The 21255-nt window shown below is 33.7% G+C and overlaps 3 protein-coding genes across 6 annotated transcripts; 1 reads left to right on the top strand and 2 right to left on the bottom strand.

Annotated features, from left to right (window-relative positions):
* The first annotated feature begins 262 nt into the window (after positions 1-262).
* Positions 263-1455, top strand: LOC132312055 (protein ALP1-like). The gene is made up of 3 exons (XM_059810277.1): positions 263-550; positions 632-1094; positions 1211-1455. Exons 1-2 carry the CDS (start codon positions 421-423, stop codon positions 1066-1068), a joined length of 567 nt encoding a protein of 188 aa, XP_059666260.1. The 5' UTR covers positions 263-420; the 3' UTR covers positions 1069-1094; positions 1211-1455.
* Positions 1456-4806: 3351 nt separating this feature from the next.
* LOC132312054 (receptor-like cytoplasmic kinase 176) lies at positions 4807-8724 on the bottom strand. 4 transcript variants are annotated; one of them, XM_059810274.1, is made up of 7 exons: positions 8571-8724; positions 8270-8418; positions 7094-7416; positions 6657-6792; positions 6393-6535; positions 6181-6304; positions 4807-5637 (listed from the first exon to the last, which is right to left on the bottom strand). In XM_059810274.1, the coding sequence occupies exons 2-7, from the start codon at positions 8319-8321 to the stop codon at positions 5180-5182; spliced, it is 1236 nt and encodes a 411-aa protein (XP_059666257.1). In that variant the 5' UTR covers positions 8322-8418; positions 8571-8724; the 3' UTR covers positions 4807-5179. The 4 variants fall into 4 exon arrangements, with proteins under 4 accessions (XP_059666257.1, XP_059666259.1, XP_059666258.1 ...); XM_059810276.1 differs by having other exon boundaries at positions 8270-8357; positions 8571-8721; XM_059810275.1 differs by having other exon boundaries at positions 8270-8396; positions 8571-8720.
* Positions 8725-12406: 3682 nt separating this feature from the next.
* LOC132312053 (triosephosphate isomerase, cytosolic) lies at positions 12407-20711 on the bottom strand. The gene is made up of 9 exons (XM_059810272.1): positions 20574-20711; positions 19580-19655; positions 18817-18940; positions 17636-17720; positions 17376-17508; positions 15638-15732; positions 14428-14506; positions 12760-12842; positions 12407-12666 (listed from the first exon to the last, which is right to left on the bottom strand). The coding sequence occupies exons 1-9, from the start codon at positions 20610-20612 to the stop codon at positions 12616-12618; spliced, it is 765 nt and encodes a 254-aa protein (XP_059666255.1). The 5' UTR covers positions 20613-20711; the 3' UTR covers positions 12407-12615.
* Positions 20712-21255: the final 544 nt, after the last annotated feature.

Genomic DNA, 21255 nt, shown 5'->3' with positions numbered 1-21255 from the left:
AGATGTTATGAAAATTTTAGGATGTATCCTGAAGTTTTTAGAATATTGTGTAGTACCCTGAAAGGTATAGGGCTGAAAGATTCTAAATTTTTAACTGTTTATGAACAAGTGGCAATCTTTTTGCTCACTTTATCTCATAATCAAAGGAATCGTGTTGTAGCTGAGAGATTTCAACACTCCACTGAAACCATTTCCAGACACTTCCATGCTGTGTTACATGTAGTATGTCAGTTGGGCACCCATATCATTACCCCTCCTGATTTTTCTGTGATTCCGAATAAGATTAGAGAGTCTTCTAGGTTTTTCCCTTACTTCAAGAATTGCGTGGGAGCTATAGATGGAACCCACATTCCTGCAACTCTGCCAACAAGTACACAACTTCCATTTCGTGGTAGAAAGGGTTATACCACACAAAATGTAATGGCTGTATGTGACTTTGACATGAGGTTCACATATGTGCTAGCTGGGTGGGAAGGCTCCGCTAATGATTCGAGAATCCTAAAGGAGTGTATTGAGAATGAGGCAATGAACTTTCCAGCTCCACCAGCAGGTAATATTATCTTACAAATTCACTTAATATATGGTTAGTTTATCTTACTGTATATATCTTTATGTATTTTAAACATGGCAGGTAAGTATTATTTGGTGGACTCAGGATATGCCAACAAGCCTGGTTATTTGGCCCCATTTCGAGGTCATACTTACCACTTTCAGGAATATCGTAGGACTAGACAACCTCGTGGTCGGGAGGAAGTGTTCAATCATAGGCATTCATCTTTGAGAAATATAATTGAGCGATGCTTTGGGTTGTTGAAGATGAGATTCGCTATTTTGAGGGCAATGCCTCCTTATAAGTTTTCAACACAAGTATTGATTGTAATGGCTTGTTGCACATTACACAATTTCATCAGAAATCAGCATCAGCCTGATGATTTATTTGATAGTAACGATCCTCCTCAAAGTGATGGTGAAGATGATGAGATTGTTGAGCATGTGCCTTCGGCTCAGCTTCGAGAAATGGATCAGTTGCGTAATACTATTGCTGATCGAATTTGGAATTCTCTTTAGCACTTTTGATCCTTCTGAAAGTGATGGTATATTTTTTCTTTTATATGTCATATATTTGTTGCTATTGTAAGCTTGTAATATATATATGTAATATAAATCATTTTTGCAGATATATAATTCAACTTAAATGCTATTATTGCAGATATGAAGTGTGTTGATGTTCTCTTAAAGGCCACATGTGCTGTTATGAAGATGATGTGTCGTTGCCATTGTCATCCACTTTATGAACTTCTTATCAATTTTTACTGACAACTATGTATTGTTAATGCTTTGTTCCAAACATTTTATGTACAACTTAAACTTGTTTAATTTGTTGGTTGAATATTTAAAGACTTGTAAATGGTATACACTCTATTTCAATTATGCTTTCAGTTGGGTTTGTTTTTATTTTAATGTTGTGTTGGACTATACAGGTAACAGGATAATAAAATTGAAGCAGGTTATTGCAAAGAACTTGTAAATAGGTTATTGCTAATTTTTTTTACAAATGTTGATTCTCATGTAGTATAGTAAAATGTGACTAGAAATATTTTTATTTTTAATGTTGTGTTGGACTATACATGTATAATGATAATAAAATTGAGGTGAGTTATTGCAAACAACTTGTAAATAGGTTATTGAAAAAATTTATATATATATATATATATATATATATATATATATATATATATGTTTGTGGGTTCAAATTTCTCCATATTTATTAAAAATATGATAACAATTTATAAATATACATAAAATTTATAAAAACAAATAAAAAACAAGGATAACCAAACATGTTTTTTTATTTCTGTTTTTTTTTTTTTACAACAGTTGGACTGACCAAATATATTTTGTTTTCAAAAATTTTGAAACGCATAACTTACCAAACATGTTTTGCATGTTTTTGCTTTCGACATTTCCACAGCAAAATATCGTTCCCAAACGAGCTTCCGAATTTTTTCCAAAACACTCCTACAGCAAAAACACTGTTTCCGTTTTAACTAAAAATAAAACGCCAAAAACAAAGCACATGCCAAACGGACCCAAAGGGTCTCGTTCCGCGTACAAAATATATTATAGTAATTTAAAACAGAACCTTGCATATATATATATATATATATATATATATGAATCAATTATATATCCATGTACCAGTACAAACACACAATTTTTAGACTTCATATGTAATTAATCACTCATAAATCGAGGACACCAAGGTAATCAGTGCGATTTCAAATACATCGGTTCAAGTATCATAAATTAATTTTTACTATTTTGATTTCTACAAACCCTAACCTGAGCTCTGATACCAATTGTTGGATTTAAAACAAATTACAAGTAAAAATCAAAATTAATCATCAATTAAAGAGTGATTTTGATATCATACCTGATTAGGAAAAATTAACTGTAGATACATTTGAGAATTTTTTATCGCCCTTTTGAGAGATTTGAAAATAGAGCGTTTTACCCATTTCTGAAAGTGGTTGATACGATGGGATTGAATAAGGATTTTAAAACCCCTATATATAACAGCAACAGAAGGGATGACTTCTCTACAAACAAGCATACCTAAGTTTCCCTTCCTATCATGAAAACTTATATATCAATGGTTAAAAATAAATCACACCAAATAAGTTGGAAAACCACAATCCAACGGTATAAAACCATACTCTCAATTAGACCACCAAATTAGAAAGTACAAACCCAGGTATCAATAATCACATTGCAATTCTACTTTAAAAAACGTAATGCATACGCCCATAAAATAATTTTTATTATTTATATATATATATATATATATATAATTCCAACATAATACACCCAACATCAATCAAGATGAGCTGAAGCAACATCCTTCCAAGACAATTGTCAACAAACCTTGTGCCATGGGTGAGCTTTAATATGAGGCAACTTAATTTGGATGCATGCACTTAATTTTCTCTCTGGTTGGTGTCCCCAGAATCCAACATAGAACACCACAAAAACCAGAGGGAAGAAATACTAAGAGAATGCCACCAACAAAGAATATAATAACAGGGGTTCTGCCAATTTGCAAAATATCTCTCTATAAACATTTCAATCATACATATCCATATATACACACATATATAATATACATATATATATTTATATATACACAGATATACAAACAAAAATTTGTATTATATATATATATATACACAAACACACACACAGATATAATGCTCGTGGTTGGGTACTGATGTTATGAAGCTCGCCGGAAATGCAATTTGAAGCTCGCCGGAAATGTTGTCTTTGTGAAGCTTGCTGAATTTTGATGTTGAAGCTTCTGGGTTTCGATGGTTATCACATTGATGGAGCTTCTGCACTATATATTTTTAGCTGACTGAAGTTTTTCAATATGGGTTGTTTGAAGCAGAAGCTTTCACCGGTCTGCCATGGACGCCAATGCTCTTTGCTCTTCGCCGTTTGATTCGTTGACGCTCTAATCCAATTGGGTCAATCAGTTGAAGCCTTACACCGGAATGATTTGGTCGGCTGGGATTTGGTCATTGAAGCTCAGAATATTAATGGACCATTTACATATATAGGTGTGTATGCGCAATTGATCCTTCTGTTATCTTCTTGCCTTTGTCCCTCTTATTCAGAGTAATTTATATATATGTGTGATATTTTTTCTTTTTGTAAGGTTTTTGGGTGAGAGCTGCTGAAGAAACAATAGGCATTTTGGTCCCTTAAATGGTCATATGGGTAATTGTGTCATTTTGTAAGTTAACACCAAGTCAAAAGTGTAGCAATGCCATTTTATACGAAAAAACTGGCATTGGAAAACAAAACAAACATTTATAATATAAGTGATAGTTTTTTTTGAAAGATATTTCAATATGATATTTGGTCCTTGAAGGAGTGTCAGAAAAATTAATCCTAAATTTTAATAAAATATTTTAATACAATTTTGTCCTTATTTTTATAAAGGGCAAAATAAAAAACTATATACGATTCCTAGGATATGTTTTTTTTCTCTTCTTTCTTTATTTATTCAAATTGTCACTTTGATTTGAATGATATTTTACACAATCTTTATATTTGTCTAACTATATATATATATATATATATATATATATATATCTATATCTCTTAAATGTGAAAGATGTGAAAAGATATATCTGTAAATTTATTAAAATAGATATTTTCTATATATATATATATTGACCCTAATGATAAGACTATCATTTCTTTTCTTTTTCCTCTTTAATTAACACCAATCAATTAGCACATTAAGGAGTTAATTAGAGAAATTTTACTTTTTTAAGATCCCTTTGTGCATCTAGCTCCTTGTGTTTGTCCTCCTTAATTTCTTGCCATTAAACTTAGAAAAAATAAAAAATAATAATAATATTTTCTTTCTTTTCTCTTATACCTATAGTTATCCCCCTTTTCATGTAATCTTGGTAAAAAAAAAATCATGTAATCTAACCATTTTTTCTCATTTGGAATAAAATATTTTTTAAGTGCTCATTCCAATTAATGGTACGCTGCAAAGGTTCACTGTACAGATTGAATTAGGCCTTGGAATTTACATGAATGTTAAATAAAAATTAGAAAATGATTCCAATCAATTTGATTTTGATCAGAACCTTAATTCAAATTGGATAATTCGTTACCTAAACAAATCAGATATTATGATTCAAATTCGATAATTCATTACCTAAACAAATACTTTTTTCTTTTCCTATTTTTTCCTTCTTTTCTGTAAAATGACACCACATTGCACTAAAATTTCTTTTCAAGCCAAGACTTTTCACATTATAAATCCAATACATACTACATTAAAAGAGGAGTAATATCATCGCAGTATTATAAACATGTCGTCCCTGTCTCTCCCGAATCCTGATGACAAGATTCACAAGCGATATGAACAGTCGAAATTCTCGGGGACTAATCCCCTCATGTTTCTCATATAAACTCATATTCCAGGAACAACAATGTGTCAAATGTATCAATATTAAATACATCAACTAAATTAATGCAAAGAACTATATACACGTCCAAGCTCCTGAACTTATGTGCTCCGTATATCACATCTGCCGTATTTGTTTTCTGTCTACTCTGAAGCAACAATCTTTTTCTGCATTTGTATCGAACATCTCCTTTAAGCATGAACCGGGGAAGCAGATGGCCTTGGAGAAGTCACAGCTTTCTCATTGGAAGCTTCATTAGCACATGTTCTGTCAGACTTCCGACCACTGCTTAATTTGCTGTGATTATTTTGGACGGATCCGCTTCTAGGACTTTCCGTGTCTTTCAATTCCTGAATCTGCTCCAATCCTTTCACCACCTCATTCACGTTTGGCCTGAACTTGGGTTCATTTGCTAAGCATTTGATGGCAATGGTAACTGCTCTCAGTGCTCCACCTGGTGAGTACTGGCCTTCGATACGAGGATCCATTATACGAAGCATTTTCCGTTTGCTGGCTAGGTAAGGCTTAGCCCATTCAATAAGTTTGTGTTCCCCGGGTGGACGGTTCTTGTCCACCACTCGTCGCCCAGTCAACATCTCGAGAAGAACAACTCCAAAACTATAGATGTCACTTTTCTGAGTTAGATGACCTTCACAAGAAGAGAATGAACTAAGGATCAGAATGTAGGAAAAGAATGTGATTTGATCCAGAATGACATATCCGTGTGTGTGTGTGTGTGTGTGTGTGTGTGTGTGTGAGAGAGAGAGAGAGAGAGTCTTAAAAGTCTGAACTAAGAGGATGTGCAGAGCATAAATAGAGGAAAACTTTTAATGATAATGGTTAGAGGGTGAGAGGACAACTGACAGTAAGAAGATCACAAAGTGGTTCTTAATCCCAACCATTCCAATTGCAGGAAAATAGTTGTCATCATAATTGAAGCTATATCAAAATTTAGTACCACTGCTTAAATGCTACAAGATACTGAGGAAAATAAGACGATGACAAAAACATACTCATCCTTCAGAATTTTATAGTAAATGATACTCATGTTTGATGCATGACTAAGCCACAAAAGAAGGTAAGATAAAATGCTACAGGAAATTAATTGCATGGGATCAATAAAATCTTTTTAGAAGAAAGAGGATGTAGGCATACAAACATGAAAATGAACAAAGCTGAGAATTTTGAATACCTGTGGCCACATACTCAGGAGCTGCATAACCATAAGTGCCCATAACCCGTGTAGAGACATGGCTTTCACCATCTGTTGGCCCATCCTTGGCCAACCCAAAATCAGAAAGCTTTGCATTGAAGTTCTGTCAATTAATAACGAAAATTTTATAAGAGACACACAGGTACAGTTGAACTTTCAGAAGCCTTGAACAATTAAAATATTTCACTTACAGAATCAAGAAGGATATTAGAGGTTTTGAAATCGCGATATATCACTTTTGCTTCTGGACTGTGGAGATATGCAAGTCCCTTTGCAGCACCAAGAGCAACCTTCATACGAAGGTTCCAAGAAAGCGGTTGAATATAAGAAGCTCCTGTTCAAAGAACACTAGTGTCTCTTAATCATATGTATAAAAGAGAATTGGAGGCTGTAAATAATATTCCTTCTTTAAAAAATCAGTGGATTGATTGAACAGATATGCATTACGAACTTACTCCTAAATAGATGATTCTCCAAACTACCCCGTGGCATGAACTCATATACTAGAAGCCGATGCTCATCCTCTAAGCAATACCCGACCAATTTCACAAGATTGGGATGATACAGCTGCCCCAAATAATTTATCTCTGCCTATAGTTGAAGAGGAGTCACAAATTAATAATTATCTTGTTTGAAAGTACTAACTGGAACATGGCCAAAATCCAACATCAAGAGCCAATATGATTAGGGAAATTCTAGTAATGCTTTATTGACATGGTAGATAACACTCATCGAAACTAAAAATTCATTCTTAGATTAAATGCGGAATGCACATTTTAGGTTCTTGTATGCCTGAATGTACCCAACCAAAGTAAGAGGTACCATTTTTAAGATTCTGGTACGAAGACAATACAACATCAAGAACGCTAAGAAAGCTAGAGATCATACTCACCAACCATTCCTTGTGACCCTGAAGACCTTCTTGGTTAAGTCTCTTCACAGCGATGACCATACCAGTCCCTGGTTTGGCAGCTGTAAATGTCTGCTCATCGATCCATCCTTTAAAAACACAGCCAAAACCACCTTCTCCCAACACACTATCAGGACGGAAGTTCCTGGTGGCCGTTTTGAGTTCGCCAAAGGTAAAGGTCTTCAAAGTTGAAGATTGTAAAATCTCACCCTCAGTCCGAGGAGTAGGTGGCGCAGATGCAGATGAGACCTTGCTACTTGAATTACTAGAATTTTTTCGATCTCTGCTAAATATCGAATTCAACCCTACACAAGTATATGAATTCCCATAAACATCCATTAGTTCACCTAACAATTCCAGACCAAAATTGAACTTCTAAACAAACTCAATCTCTCTCAAATATACCGAGTCTCAAAGTGCGACTTAGCCCCATTACAAGATGGAGCAATTCAATTCTCGTGAGACAATCCATATTAAATTGAATTGCTCTGTTGATAAACCACACTTGTTCATGATCGGCCAAAAGAAAATGTATGTTCATGCATGCACACACGCATATATGTAATATATATTGTGTATGCTGTGAATATATATATTAATATATACATGTAAATTCCATAGATCTTCAAGGAAATGGTAGCAAATTTTGCTGTAAAAAATCAACTTGCACAATAAGTATAAGCCCCATTTGATTCAAGAGAATAACAAACAAACACAAGAATGAAGGGTCTACTTATCGAATTCATTGTCGATGTCATCCAGATAACAACTAAAAAAACTGTGTGTATGTGTGTGTATCATTCATTTGAAGTAACATGGCAGTGAATTTTAAATGAACCCAGATTATCAGGAAACAAAACATGCAAGGAAAACAAGGGGCACATCCTCGTATAAATCAAACAATCTCAGTTAAATAAAGTCGAAAGATTAGAGACCAAAAACAAAATTTTTAAGGATAATAACTGAAACCCATATCAGCAAATTGAATTTACCACAAATCCATCCAAGAAATTCATCAAATCCTTACTCAGAAAATGTTGAGAGGCAGAGAGATTGTAAACCCATATGCATAATTTCATCAATCAATATTGAACAATGTCAACAGATAAAAACAGTCACAAAAAACCACAATAATTAGGGTAAAAAAGTTAGATGTACCAGCATGAAGTGGATTCTCAGCTTTGATTCGAGAACTGAAACAAGAACCCATGAACTCAAACTGATCTTCTCTCACGTCCTTTTTCCCCTTTAACAAGAGAGTTAAAGACCCACTTCCTTTAGAAATCTGATATTTATGATCCGTAGAGCTCAAAACAAGAAAAAGCAAAATAAGGTCAAACAGTGTGAACATAAACAAGTGTGTTTGAAAATAGATATATATAGATATAAGAGATATATATATATAGTTTTTCAATCAATAAGGGTTTTATATATCTGCTTCACGAGAACACTTTCATACCTTCGCGAAGGGCAAAAAGGTTGACTTGAGAAGCTTGTATTTTGCCTCTTGCGTTTAGCTGCAAGTTGAGAGACTATTGTTAATGGCGGGTGGGTGGGGATGAGGGACCGTAACAGCCAGACGACAGAGTTGCACTGATTCAGCGATTCTCGACCGTTGGATTGGAATCGACAACAGTCGTCTTAATATGGTGATCGATTGATTATGAATCTTATGATTCTTTCTTTTTTTATGGCGCCACTATGATTGGCTGTTGGCTTGGCGGGTTGATCAACTGGACCCGGTTCTCACTTCTCATTGTACAATTTTTCCTTGGTTTTTTTTTATTTTTTTTTTGCCCTTTTTGGGTGAATAATTTTTGGGTTTTACTTTGTTTCTCTGCACATCAATAACAGTCAATTTGAAATAGTGGTGCGACACTTTTTTTTTTAAGAAAATGGAAAAAGTAATTATTAGGTACTCCAAAACTATGTGCTCTCAACAAAACAAAAAACTAAAGTAACTTAATTATATAGCTCACTGAATTTTTATTAAATTTTTTTTTTGGAAAGTATTATTTTGCTTATTTAATATATAAAGATGTACTTATACAAAAGCGGATTCTCCTCTAACTAATTATATGTTACAGATTTATTACATAGTCTCGTCATCAAGGTTTCGAGTCAATTATCATTTATTTTATCAAAGTATTTGTATAAAAAGATAAATTATTACATAATCTAAGGACTAATGATTTTGGAACCATTTAATAATTTTTAATTTTTTTGAACAAAAGAAAATAAATGATATCATTCTTTACTTATTCGACTGTGTTTTAAAATATTTTTGGTAACTTGGATTTGAGATTGGAGAAAGTTTAGTTCAAATTATGAATTAAATTTTCTCCAATCTCATATTTAAGGAATCAAATTAATGCCGCCAAGGTAATTGAGACCTTATGTTGCTGTTGCAAATTACCACCAACTCAATTGGTTCAAAAGATATTTGATTGTTGTGCAAAAATATACCCAAATAAAAATAAAAATAAGAAAGAAAATTGTACCAAAAATATACTTGATTATTAGTTTATAAGAATTATTTTCTAAAAATTTAGTTAAAATAAATAAATAAACCAGTTAAAAAAAAAAAATGTGTGTGTATTTTATAGTTATCTGAAACGGTTTTTTATTTTTTTTTATTTTTTTGTGACAAATTAAACAAGCTGATTTTCGCGTGTTAATTAGTTTCCAAAGTAAGGCCATTCAATGGCGAATCTGTCCTCTAAATAAACATATTACATGTACAAAAAAGGGTACATGACTGCCTACTTGTAAAGAAATTAGAACACCATTTTTGCTACGAAAATAATATTTAAGCCGAATTATTCGACCTTAAAACTTGATTTATTTTTTTTACATGTGTTTCAAGTGGATTCTATGTTTATCACTTGAAACATATCTATGGAATTCTTTCGTCTGGTATTTTCAAGTTCATCATTATCAACACACATGTTTGGTATATAAAAATCTATTCTGAAACAAGTAATGGTTGGCCTCTCCATAATGGGTGTGTGTGTGTGTGTGTATATATATATATATATTAGTGGGTGTATAGATATTTCCAATCAGTGCTTGGTTCCATAAATATCTGACTCATTTCCACCTTGGATAGCACGAGTAATGTGATCTCGTTCACTTTTAATATTTCAGATAAAGTCCATGTGGAAGAAGATGGAGATATTATTGAGCCAAACAGAGACATCCACCAACCCAAAAAGAAGAACAAAAAGGAAGCAAGTGGTAAAGTGCCAAACCAGACGACAAAAGCTTCGTGACTAATGAAATCTTTTCTATCCAAACTATAGCTTGGACAACCAAAAAAGGTGACATATATAGATACATATATATGAGAGAGAGAGTGTGTGTGTGTCAGTGTGTGTGTGTGTCAGTGTGTGTGCTTCTGCAATCAATTTCACATGAAAGCTCATTGTTTGGTATATCTTGACTCTTGATGCTCAGTTCATGTTTGACTCTGTTCTTTAAACAGCCTGGCAAACCATTTTTTATTTTGCCAATTTGATCTAATCATCTACACGGGAACGTAGACATTTCTCTCCTACTTGAAATTGTATAATTGCGTCCACATACAACTAATAAATTATATATATATATTCGAACCCAAAGTGTAATTTAGGTAGTTGTTGCAACCATTGGTGTTATTCTGCGTTTGGTTGGACGGCAGGAGAGAAGCAAAGGAAATGAGAGGGAATAGGGCAAGAAAGGAAAAGTTGAAGCAAAGGGAATGTTGCATGATTCTTGGTCCACCATTTTGTCTTTCCTCCAAAAGTGAGTAGAGAAGGGAGGAAAGAGAAAAATAACAATCATATATAATAATGTAAGGGGCTATTATTATACCTTCATCGATTTGTTCATAGAAGTAAAAAAAGAGAGTAAAACATCTTTGCTTCTTACCAAACAATGAAAAGTAACACCTTCATCTGCACTGTTTTACTCAACCAATTAAAGAGAGGAAAATATATTTTCATTTCCTTCGAAGTGTTTCCTTTCTTTCCATCCACTTTTCCATCATTTAGAGGACCAAACATTAGTTTATTTCTTTTCCATTGTCTTTCCCTTCATTGTGTGAATCCAATTCAAAATTATTGAAGATACATTCACTTGATAAGGTCATATTTGTTTTTGGCATAAAGTGTTTTGAATAATATTCATTGTACTATTCATTGTTAAAGTACTCGTCACTTCAGTGCTATCAAATTGATGTTCTTGATGTTTTGATCACTATTCGCTAACGTTCTGACACTGTGCAAAATAAAATATTTTTTACCAAATTTTTTTTACTGTTCACTGTTATAGTACCGACAAAAAACAGAAACACTAAAAACAAAAAAAAGGTATCCAACATGCCTAAATGATTAACATCGTGAGAGAAGAGAAGAAAAATATTGTCAAAAGTTAAACATGTATAAATAAATGGCACATCTAGTTGTCGTCATTCCAACTAAGAACCAATTAATAGTGTGTAAATAAAAATCATTATTAGTGATGCCAACATCATATAATGTAGATAAGCACTTGAAATTTCTAACGGAAACACAAATACACACTAACAATAGCACTAGGCTACTAGCACGTGATTGGTTTTCCCTCCGCTAGATTTGTACATTATATATTTCAAGTACATTATTTTTTGTTTTTTTCCTTCATATTTTTTCACTAGGTCCATCAATTCAATTTGTTATGTAATTAATATAATTATTAACAAATTGGATTGATGGACCTAGTGATTGAATCAAGGAATCTTTCCCTTCTTTGTGGTCCTCTTACCCTCTACCTTAATCCACCTTACTTTCACATGGGGCACATATTGTCAATATAGTACTACTCCGTAATATATATAGCCAACCTTAAAGGAATATAGATAAGCAACCCAACACATGGTACACACAAGGTTGACTGGTGTACGGTTGCCCTGAAAAGCCTCATTATAATTATAATTATAATTATAATAAAATAACTTAACCAGGAAAAATAAAATAAAATAACTTAATTTTCTTGGTAAAGGATTCAAAATAATTGACAAGAATGAATTTCCCAAAAAAACCATTCGAAACACATCTTTGATTCTTGGGTCATCTTGTTGACTACAAAATTATGGAGGGATTGACGCTATGGTAGATTTTCTACAAAGAGAAACACACACACTTCTACAAAGAAAAAATGGCAAAAAGGACACACAAATTTCAACCATGCAGTGGGTCAGTCCATCAAAATTTCCAAAAAGCAGACAACAGAGTAACTTCTACCAACATTCATTTCCACAGAAAAAAACCCAATCTAAAAAGAAAAATGTCAGTTTATGGGCATAAGATAAGGATCATAGGAGAATAGTACGTCAAATTTATTCATACATGAAATCCAATTCCAAGTGCTTTCCAAAGAGCGAAGGCATAATAGTTTAACTCCTTAAAAGTGTCGGTATAAAACGGATGTTATACCTTCCCTAGCAAAAACTTCAAAATTTTATCTATTCATAATTGATAACAAACTTAGGCATTCTTCTTCACCTCAGCGGATTTGATGATGTCGATAAATTCAGGCTGTTCGAGAAAGAGACAGAGAGCGAGAGGAGAGTGTGAGGACACAAACAAGTGAAGGAGAGAGACAAGTGAGAAATGCGTGAACATTATTACCTTAAGAGAAGCGCCACCAACCAGAAAACCATCAACATCAGGTTGTCCTGACAATTCCTTGCAGTTACCACCGTTGACCGAACCTGCAACATTGATTCATTTAGAGCAATAAAGTCAAATTCAATAGTTATTCACTTCTGAAAATAATTAGGATCCTACAAATTAAAACTGATGCCTAACAATCGACAACGCATAGCCTACATTTGGTGGTCAGTTCATATTTTCAATAATGAAGGCCAAATTATAAGATTCTCGTTGCGATTTTTCTTCTCACACATTTTCCTCGAGACATTAAAGGGCACTCCAAAGTCAAACTTCATGACCTAGGACATTCTTGCAGCAGATTTTTCAGCAAGGGGAGCATCTTTGAGTTCACAGTATCAATATTTTTGATATATTTTCAAGATATAGGAGCATCAAAATCTCTATATCTAATATTATATGAAGGATTAATTAGTCAAATGAAGGCATCTTGTATTTTTGACAACTGAGGCCTAAGTAGGGCTGCAAGTTGAGCTGCCCCCAACCCAATCCAGTCCCAACCCAACCTCAACCCGAATCAATCAAGTTGACAGAGGAAGGGTGATAAAAAATCAATCAAGAGAATGATGATGAAAATGAATTATTTAGAAACAGGAAAAAGAAAACGAAATTCCGAAACTTGGAAGGAAAACAGAGGAAGGGTGACAAAAAATCATCACAGAGCATATGGAGAAGATAAAGGGAAAACTTGAGTGTGCTGAGGGAAGCGTTCCATGTCAACTATGAAGCTATCATGTTTCATATTTGTGTATTGCAAGCTGTTTGTTTGCTAACTTGTATGGTTTTGTTTTAATTTTTGGAAGTGACGGCGGCGGCGGTGGATCAGCGGCTGAGGGACAGCGGCGGATCAGCGGCTGAGCAAGAGAGAGAGAGAAAGAAGAGAGAGAGAGAGAGAGAGAATGGAAAAAAAAATAATAATAATTAATTAATTAATTTTGGGTTTTGGGTTGGGTTCGGGTTGAGCCCAAGCCCAACCCGAATATGTCTAGGTTTTGACAAAACCCAACCCGAACATGAGCCCGATTTGTGAATTATATGCCCAAAATTTAAAATTTCTGGGTTGGGGTTGGGCTGGGTTAGCCTGCCCAAGTTGTGCAGCCCTAGGCCTAGGCATCGTTTCACTTGACTATTTTCTTCCAGACCACTGTGTCATCAACATTCAAGATACTGTGTCAATTCTATCCAAAATGACCAAGGCATATGCAACACCTTCTCAGAATTGTTGCCAGGCTATCCAATCACACCTCTATACATGCAGGTATCTGCAGAAGCATTGTTGCCATGCTACCCATTGGCAGTATTCTCTGCCTTGAAGTACTGTCAAATTCGATTTCTATGGTTATTCTATACAGAAAGCAAGACAGCTTGTAGTAAGCCTCATAAGAGATCATTGTGATGGTAATAATCTACCTTTCCCTAAATTCCGTGACCTTGGAGAAAAACCAGTAAATTTGAGGTTGAATCTAACTTGTTTAGTTAGAGTGAAGCTCAAAGTTCAAACCGTTCGAAGATCATTGTGGTAGGTAACTGTTCGAAAGTTATTAAGTGCATCTAAAACTAGATAACAATTAAATAATCCCAGGACCATACAATAAGGTAGGGTACCGAATAGATACTAAAATATACCTCCATAGATAATCCGAGTTGTCGCAGCAACTTCAGGGCTGGTATTCATTTGAAGCCATTTCCTTAATCCACAATGAACCTGTGGGAAAAAGAAAAAGAAAATCTTATTATTAAAGAAGCTACACAGTGGAAAACACATGGCAACTTCTGCTATAAGACTCCCTCATCATGGCTAAAAGATTTGACATTTCAAGAACAAAGAGAAAAAAAAAAAAACAAAACAAAAAACAAAAAGGAAATACATTTTAATTATTTTTTCATGTAAATTTAGGTATGAATTATTGTGTAAAGTTAAATCTTTTTGTTCACAGAACATTTGAATTACATTAAATAATGAGTACTAAAGTCGTCATACTGTGCTGTTCACATTCAATTGCCAGGCTCACCGAGGTTTTTACCTAAACTCCCTTGCCAACATTCATTACCTTCAGCAAAGCAATAATCAATCATCCATTGGCCCGCCCAACCTATAACAGGACAAATAGCTGAACCTAATTCATGAATGCATCCCCTGCCCTTTATCCATCTCTGCACATTTCTATACAGAGCACAGCATACAAAGCGGCTGAATAATTAAATTCTAGCATAAGCTAGCAGATCAAAAGCACATGGGTAGGACCTCCAGTCTTCCTAAAAGTCGGAGAGTGAAAACCAGGTCATTTGCCTACTTTTTTCGTCCTAAAAGGGAATAAGCCAACATTGATTGTGCTTATACAGATTCCTGGGAATGAGAGACTGAAGACAGACCCAATCTTTGGTATTTAAAACATCCAATATATCTTAAACAAACTCAACTCTTGTCCTTTAAAACATGACCTCCCTGTTCACTTTCTTACTGTGACTCCTCAGAAGCACTAAAGCCCAATTTCCTCCTGTCAAGGCCCCACACCACACATCACTGGTACCATCCAATATTTTACTATTGTTATTATTCTTTTGGCTTTAGATTATGTAACACAATGGTAGCATCTATTTTGTAGAAAAAAAGCATTTTTAAAAAAAATGGAAATAGGGACACCCATGTTACAATCCTCCCTGTATAAAACTGGTAACCGCCAATTAAAACACAACATATACCATATATAGATTGTACCAATACGAATGTAAAAGATACGATCAAGTTCAACTAAAACTATGCATTTAATAACGTGTGCACGTAATAAGAAGGGGCAAGATTAAATCAAGACAGCTAGATCAAGGTCCCACTTACTTCCTGAGCCTGAGCAGGTGAAGCAACCTTCCCTGTTCCAATGGCCCAAACAGGCTCATAGGCCAAAACAACATCAGTCCAACTTGGTACTCGTTCTGCAATAGAAAGAGATACAGAAAAAAATGTGAAGCAATTATGAAGAAAATATACTATTTGTGTCATGATTCATACAGAGTCTTCATCAATGTTTTTAACACAAACATATAAAATAGCCACCGCTCAGTAAGACAAGTACCAATTCATAGAACTTTTCATTCAAACAAATTTACTTGGCCATTATACCAATGGAAAGTAGTCCCACTGGCAATCAGATATGATGTGAAGAAAAGACGATCATGGAAGTGAGGTAGACAATGATAATTTTCCCAATATGAGAGTCAAGACAATGATCCAATGAATTTCTTCCTAAAATGGTGTCAGTTGTGGATGCAGCAACAATGTGATATTTAAAATCCGAAAAGACTTAGACAGGGTTGTGGAAACAGGAAAACAAATTACACATTCTTCTTTGGAAAAATCAAATATACCCGCCAGAACAAAATAAAAATAAAATTAATTTACGGGTCAAAGCACATAAGAGAAATAATGATCCAAAACAGTGGAGACAAGGCTTTATTGAATTGAATTGAGTGAGTTTTGTACAAATATATTAAATAGATTTAAAAAATACATAGAATGCAATGACAAAAAATGAAGAAAATTTTGAATTATCAGAATAATCTGAGGACAAGGCAAACAAATTGTCAGAGTAAACTCTTCATCTTTCTAGAGCGGGTCTGCAAAATTTCTATGTCAAAGGGAAAGTTAAATACTGCAAGTTCAGCCCAGCAGCATTCAAAATCCTACCAAGCCAATTAATTTGGAGCCTTCAAGAGGCTAATTAAGTTTTGAATGTATAAGATATTGACAATATATGAGCTGCTATTAATCCGGTCCTCGAATACGAGATCTACAAGATATTAAAGTACATGAACTGCTATAAGCCCAGTGCTTGAATATGAGATCAGAAAGCAATCCAGGAAATACATGACTGTAATCATACTATACTATCCAACTAGCAATTTCCAATCCAACATCCCATAGTTGTGTTTAAAGTTCGGTAACATAAAAACACCAAGGAAAAGGGAAAAGCTTTGCATATTCAAAAGCCTTGTCTCTGAGAATAGTCCCGAGTCACCACAAGGGACAAAGTCAATAGAAGTTCAGTGTTTGTTGAATTGCCACAATTATATTCATAGCAGCCATAATTCTTTTGTTTTTACAAAAAGAAATGGGAATAAACAAAAAGCCCAATAATGAAAAGTATATATTTTTAGCCTCAAAAGGAAAATATTTAAAAACTCGAAGCCAGGATTAAGATTTAAATTAAATAATCAAAGGTAGAATGTCAAATCACATAAAATCAAACTGTTCTATGATATCCTAAAAATAAAGACTATATTTAACAACTTCTGACCGCTAAATGAAGGCTGCATTCTTTAGATTCAGAATATAAATTAATTAATTACTAAATGTGGTTTATAAACCATGCAAACCAAAATAGTTAAAAGATGATCCATGAAATTTATCAATGCGAAACTAAACTCACTAATCCAAGGCTACCTTGTGAAAACAAGACTGGTAGAGCAAAGTAATAAGGACGCTAGTATAGAACACAAAATAGATAGAGAATCCATAATAACAGCCACAAGAAAATAATAGTGCAAAAGTTTCTTTAGAACAGCAATAAAATATGCACCTGCAATTGCTTTAGTTTGTGCAGCAACAACATCCATAGTAGATCCAGATTCTCGCTCCTCAAGAGTCTCCCCAACACAAGCTATTACCTTCAAGCCTTGAGCAAGAGCATATGCAACCTTATCTCCAACAAACTGAAATGAACACAAGTTCCAAATTGGCAAGTAAATTATAAGCAGTTGTCAATTAAGAAGCAAAAAAAACTCAGTCAGTTGACATCATTGTAAATAAATAGTTATGGGGCCGTGAAACACAAGTAACCTCATTTGACTCATTTAACAGCTGCCTCCTTTCAGAATGACCAAGAATCACCCAAGGAATCCCCAAATTGACAAGCATCTCAGCACTACACATGCAAAAAACAAAATATCAAATTTTTGCATCTGAAAATATTCAGCATTAATGATGAACATAGGAAGACATGTCGCACACACGAGCTCAGGCAAAGCTCAGTTAACAGAGAAGATACGATGAACTAACGCTGAACGAAATTTCATGAAATCAAACTTGTATCAATCATTGTATGGTGAGTAAGAAAGTCCAAATGCCGATAGCAATGAAATACAAAGAGAAAGCAAACTTTAACAAACCAACAAATTATTTTTTTTGCAATCCTTTGTGCGCATAAATCTGGCAGAATCAGAATATTACATTGCTTAATATGGTATGTCAAGATTGAGTACTGGTACTTTTGAAATTCTATCTTATTGTCCATTCAGGAAAAAAAATCTATCTTATAGCTTCTGAAAGCAGATGGTATCCAGCTACACTCCAGTGCTCAAATGTGAAGGCAACCCAGTTCTAAAGCCCATATGACCTCCATTTCCACCATATTGGTATATTAGGGTGCTATCAAATCATGTTCAACACTAAATTATCAGCAGGTTTAGGCTTCAATTTAGATCTATGGGATTGGGCCAGGTTAGAAACACCTCAACCAGACCTCAATTATAATTTGGCTCTAGTTGAGTACTGGGCAACCAGGACCTGAACCAAACTATCAAAAAATATTATTAATATTAATATTAACCACGTTCTTTTACAGGTAAAGAATATCATATAAACAATCCCTCCCTTCCTCTCTCCAATCCATGCAAGGTGCAAAGAATCGTGACTCCTCATCGTCAAAATAATATAATGTAATTTTTATTAATATTAATCACAATTTTTAAAGAATTTCATATGAACAATCCCTCCCTCCTTTTTTCTTTTTCTTTTTTTTTTTCTTTCATAAACTTTCTGAAGAGTATTCAATGTAATAAACATACATAAAACATGGATATATGACAACATATGTATCACAAGTTAAGGCGAACGGGTCGAATATTATGTGTTGAACTTGGTCCAACAACTGAAAAGGTGGTTTTGATGGAATAGTTCAATACACTGTAAGTCAAGGATTGCAACATGATATACATTATTGAATGTAGGCCTAAACATACCTAACTTCACCAGTGAAAGCACCACCTTTCTTGACCCAACAATTTTGTGCCGCAACGTGAAAATCAGGCCTCAGCGAACTTTTTACCAATGGAAGAAACACAAATGGAGGGCTAACCACCACCTCTGCAAGTTCATTCCTTAATCCATCAAAAATTTGAAGACCCATAAAGCAGGGATGGAAAAGAATACAAGAATACTTCAGAGTGAGCAAATTATTTTTTGACCATGGAAAGCAATGGAACACAAATCGACTCAACAACTCCTTGTTTTAGCTTTTAAATCTTCTAAGTGGTCCAAGAGGTTATGCAAGGTGGCAATTCAAATAAAAAACTTCCATGTATTGCACATTTTTAACTCGTAATTCTTCTTCCTTTCTACTCCAAAATGGTCTCCAAAGAAGCATAAATTAAATAAAAGTTTCCTTTTACAAAATGTGGTACACGTAATATAAATAATGTCCCACGCAAAAGACTGGCTTTATATAAAGACAACTGTCAAGCTAAAATCATGTGCATGAAAAGGAAAATTATTTTGAGATCCTAGCTCAAGGACAGGACTGAGTTACATAGAGAAAGCTGAATAAGCAAGAATAAGAACTACAATGCTGGTGTTGCACGCAGAAATTTGATCAAATATCAACAACAATTATAGGTCATTCTGAGATTGGACATCTTCCACGCAGATGGTGTGGATGAAACTGAAAGCATTAACAGCAATGCAACAAAACAACTCAGATAAAAAGTCTATCTTCCGTTTGCTTACCAACAACATCTTCAGGGGGCACTTGACCAGCATTAAGCATCCCAACAATCTTCTTCACCTCTTCGGAGGTTCCATTCTGCATTCATGTTCAATTCAGGCCATGAAATAGGTTTAATCTTACAACTTAAAAGCATATTTCATATATGAGCAATCAAACTTTTAATGGCTTTTAATGGGAACCTAACATTCCCGTACTTTCATTGAACAAAAAACTTATGCTTCCCAAAAATGGCTTTTAGAGTGTGACATTGCACTAACAAATCAAGTGGTCAGTGCGAGTTTTCCAAACTCTGAACCTCAAAAGAAGTCTGAATAGCCAACAAAACTTTTAACTTCCAAAATAATTATGAAAAAAAAAAGAAGAAAATAACTTTAATTTTAAATGAAAGTTTGCATGAATCAATGAATTTTTTATAATAAGGGATTTGGATTTTGAATGATAGATCAATTATTGACGTTAAATTGAGAGGACAAAAGCGATTTACGGGTATAGATGTGGAAAATACATTTTATTCGGATCATTATTCAACTAGAATCCTTGTTATTGAATCATGCATATGAACTCTCAGATCAATCTATGCACCATATTGAAACTTAAATCACGACTATTCAATGTAAATCTAAACTACACTCCTTAAATAATTAAACTCAAATCCATTCATTTTAATCCTCGATCTAAATAGAACCTAAGAGTTCTTCAAGAAACATAATATTTTATTTTAAGAATTACTCCGTATCTTTTTCTTTTACTTCTTCAAGTTCAAATCGCCTGTGCGTGTGAAAGAATTTAAGCTCTCAACAATATATTAACAAACAACTAACTTAAAATTCGATAAAAATTGATAGAATTTATATGTATATCCATGTTTCACATATTGTATACAACATCTATATCTAACATCGACTATAATTTCAGACTGAAAAACAGATCATACGACCAGAGATTGGAAAACTATGCAATTCATGAGGGGCAAATATGGAACCAGAGACTCACGCATTTCCAGTTGCCGCCGACGAAGAATTTCCTGCCCATTTTTATCGATTGTCAGAAAAAAGGGTTTCTCTCTGATTCACTTCTGGTCGTACTGTGGAGATGGTGTGTGCGTGTATATATACATTATATGATTTTCATTTTTCATGGTTTTGTTAGTAAGTTTATTTTTTACGCTGGAAATGGCGATACTGTCCTCGTACTTTTTCGCAGAGAATATTCTTTTTTGAATTATCGACTAATGGCCCATTTGGCGTCAGTGTTATAATTTTATATATATATAGTATTTATTTATTTAAACACTTTTATTAATAAAACTGCCATAAAATTGAACAAATAATATATTTTAAGTGTTTATGATACATTATATAAAATATTTTTTATAATTAAAGTTACTTTAATTTGTTTGATAATAATATTATTTAAACTAATTATATTGCCAATTATACAATAATGAATTTTAACAAAGTATTACTATATTTGATAACAACACAAGTTTATAAAGAATGATAAAATTGTCTCTATAAAAAATTAAAAAATGATACAATTATTTGAAGAAAATAATTACTATATAAAACTTCTATTTAAAATACAACTTCAAAAGTTAAAAATTTAATACTTGTACTAGAGATGGAGTGAGCATATTCAGGAATAGGGGTAGTTGGGTCAAATCACGATGGTAGGG

This window comes from Cornus florida, unplaced genomic scaffold (assembly GCF_030987335.1).
Source record: "Cornus florida cultivar Cherokee Brave unplaced genomic scaffold, ASM3098733v1 CherokeeBrave_3.0.0_Hap2_Chr06, whole genome shotgun sequence".
NCBI classification, from domain to species: Eukaryota; Viridiplantae; Streptophyta; class Magnoliopsida; order Cornales; family Cornaceae; genus Cornus; species Cornus florida.
Note: the sequence above shows the minus strand (reverse complement) of the source record. Positions and strands in the feature narration are given on the sequence as shown.

Bases quoted from the DNA above. Each gene is read 5' to 3' on its own strand.
- LOC132312054 (XM_059810273.1), bottom strand. From the start codon at position 8,462: ATGTTCACACTGTTTGACCTTATTTTGCTTTTTCTTGTTTTGAGCTCT. The intron at 7,417-8,269 runs GTACATCTAACT...ATACTTGTGTAG, and splicing joins TGAGAATCCACTTCATGCTG to GGTTGAATTCGATATTTAGC. The intron at 6,536-6,656 runs GTAAGTTCGTAA...TTCTTTGAACAG, and splicing joins GGAGAATCATCTATTTAGGA to GAGCTTCTTATATTCAACCG.
- LOC132312053 (XM_059810272.1), bottom strand. From the start codon at position 20,612: ATGGGCAGGAAATTCTTCGTCGGCGGCAACTGGAAATGC. The intron at 18,941-19,579 runs GTAAGCAAACGG...ATGAACTTGCAG, and splicing joins GCCCCCTGAAGATGTTGTTG to AGGTGGTGGTTAGCCCTCCA. The intron at 15,733-17,375 runs GTGCATATTTTA...TTTCTATTGCAG, and splicing joins ACAAACTAAAGCAATTGCAG to AACGAGTACCAAGTTGGACT.
- LOC132312055 (XM_059810277.1), top strand. From the start codon at position 421: ATGGCTGTATGTGACTTTGACATGAGGTTCACATATGTGCTAGCTGGG. The intron at 551-631 runs GTAATATTATCT...TAAACATGGCAG, and splicing joins CTTTCCAGCTCCACCAGCAG to GTAAGTATTATTTGGTGGAC.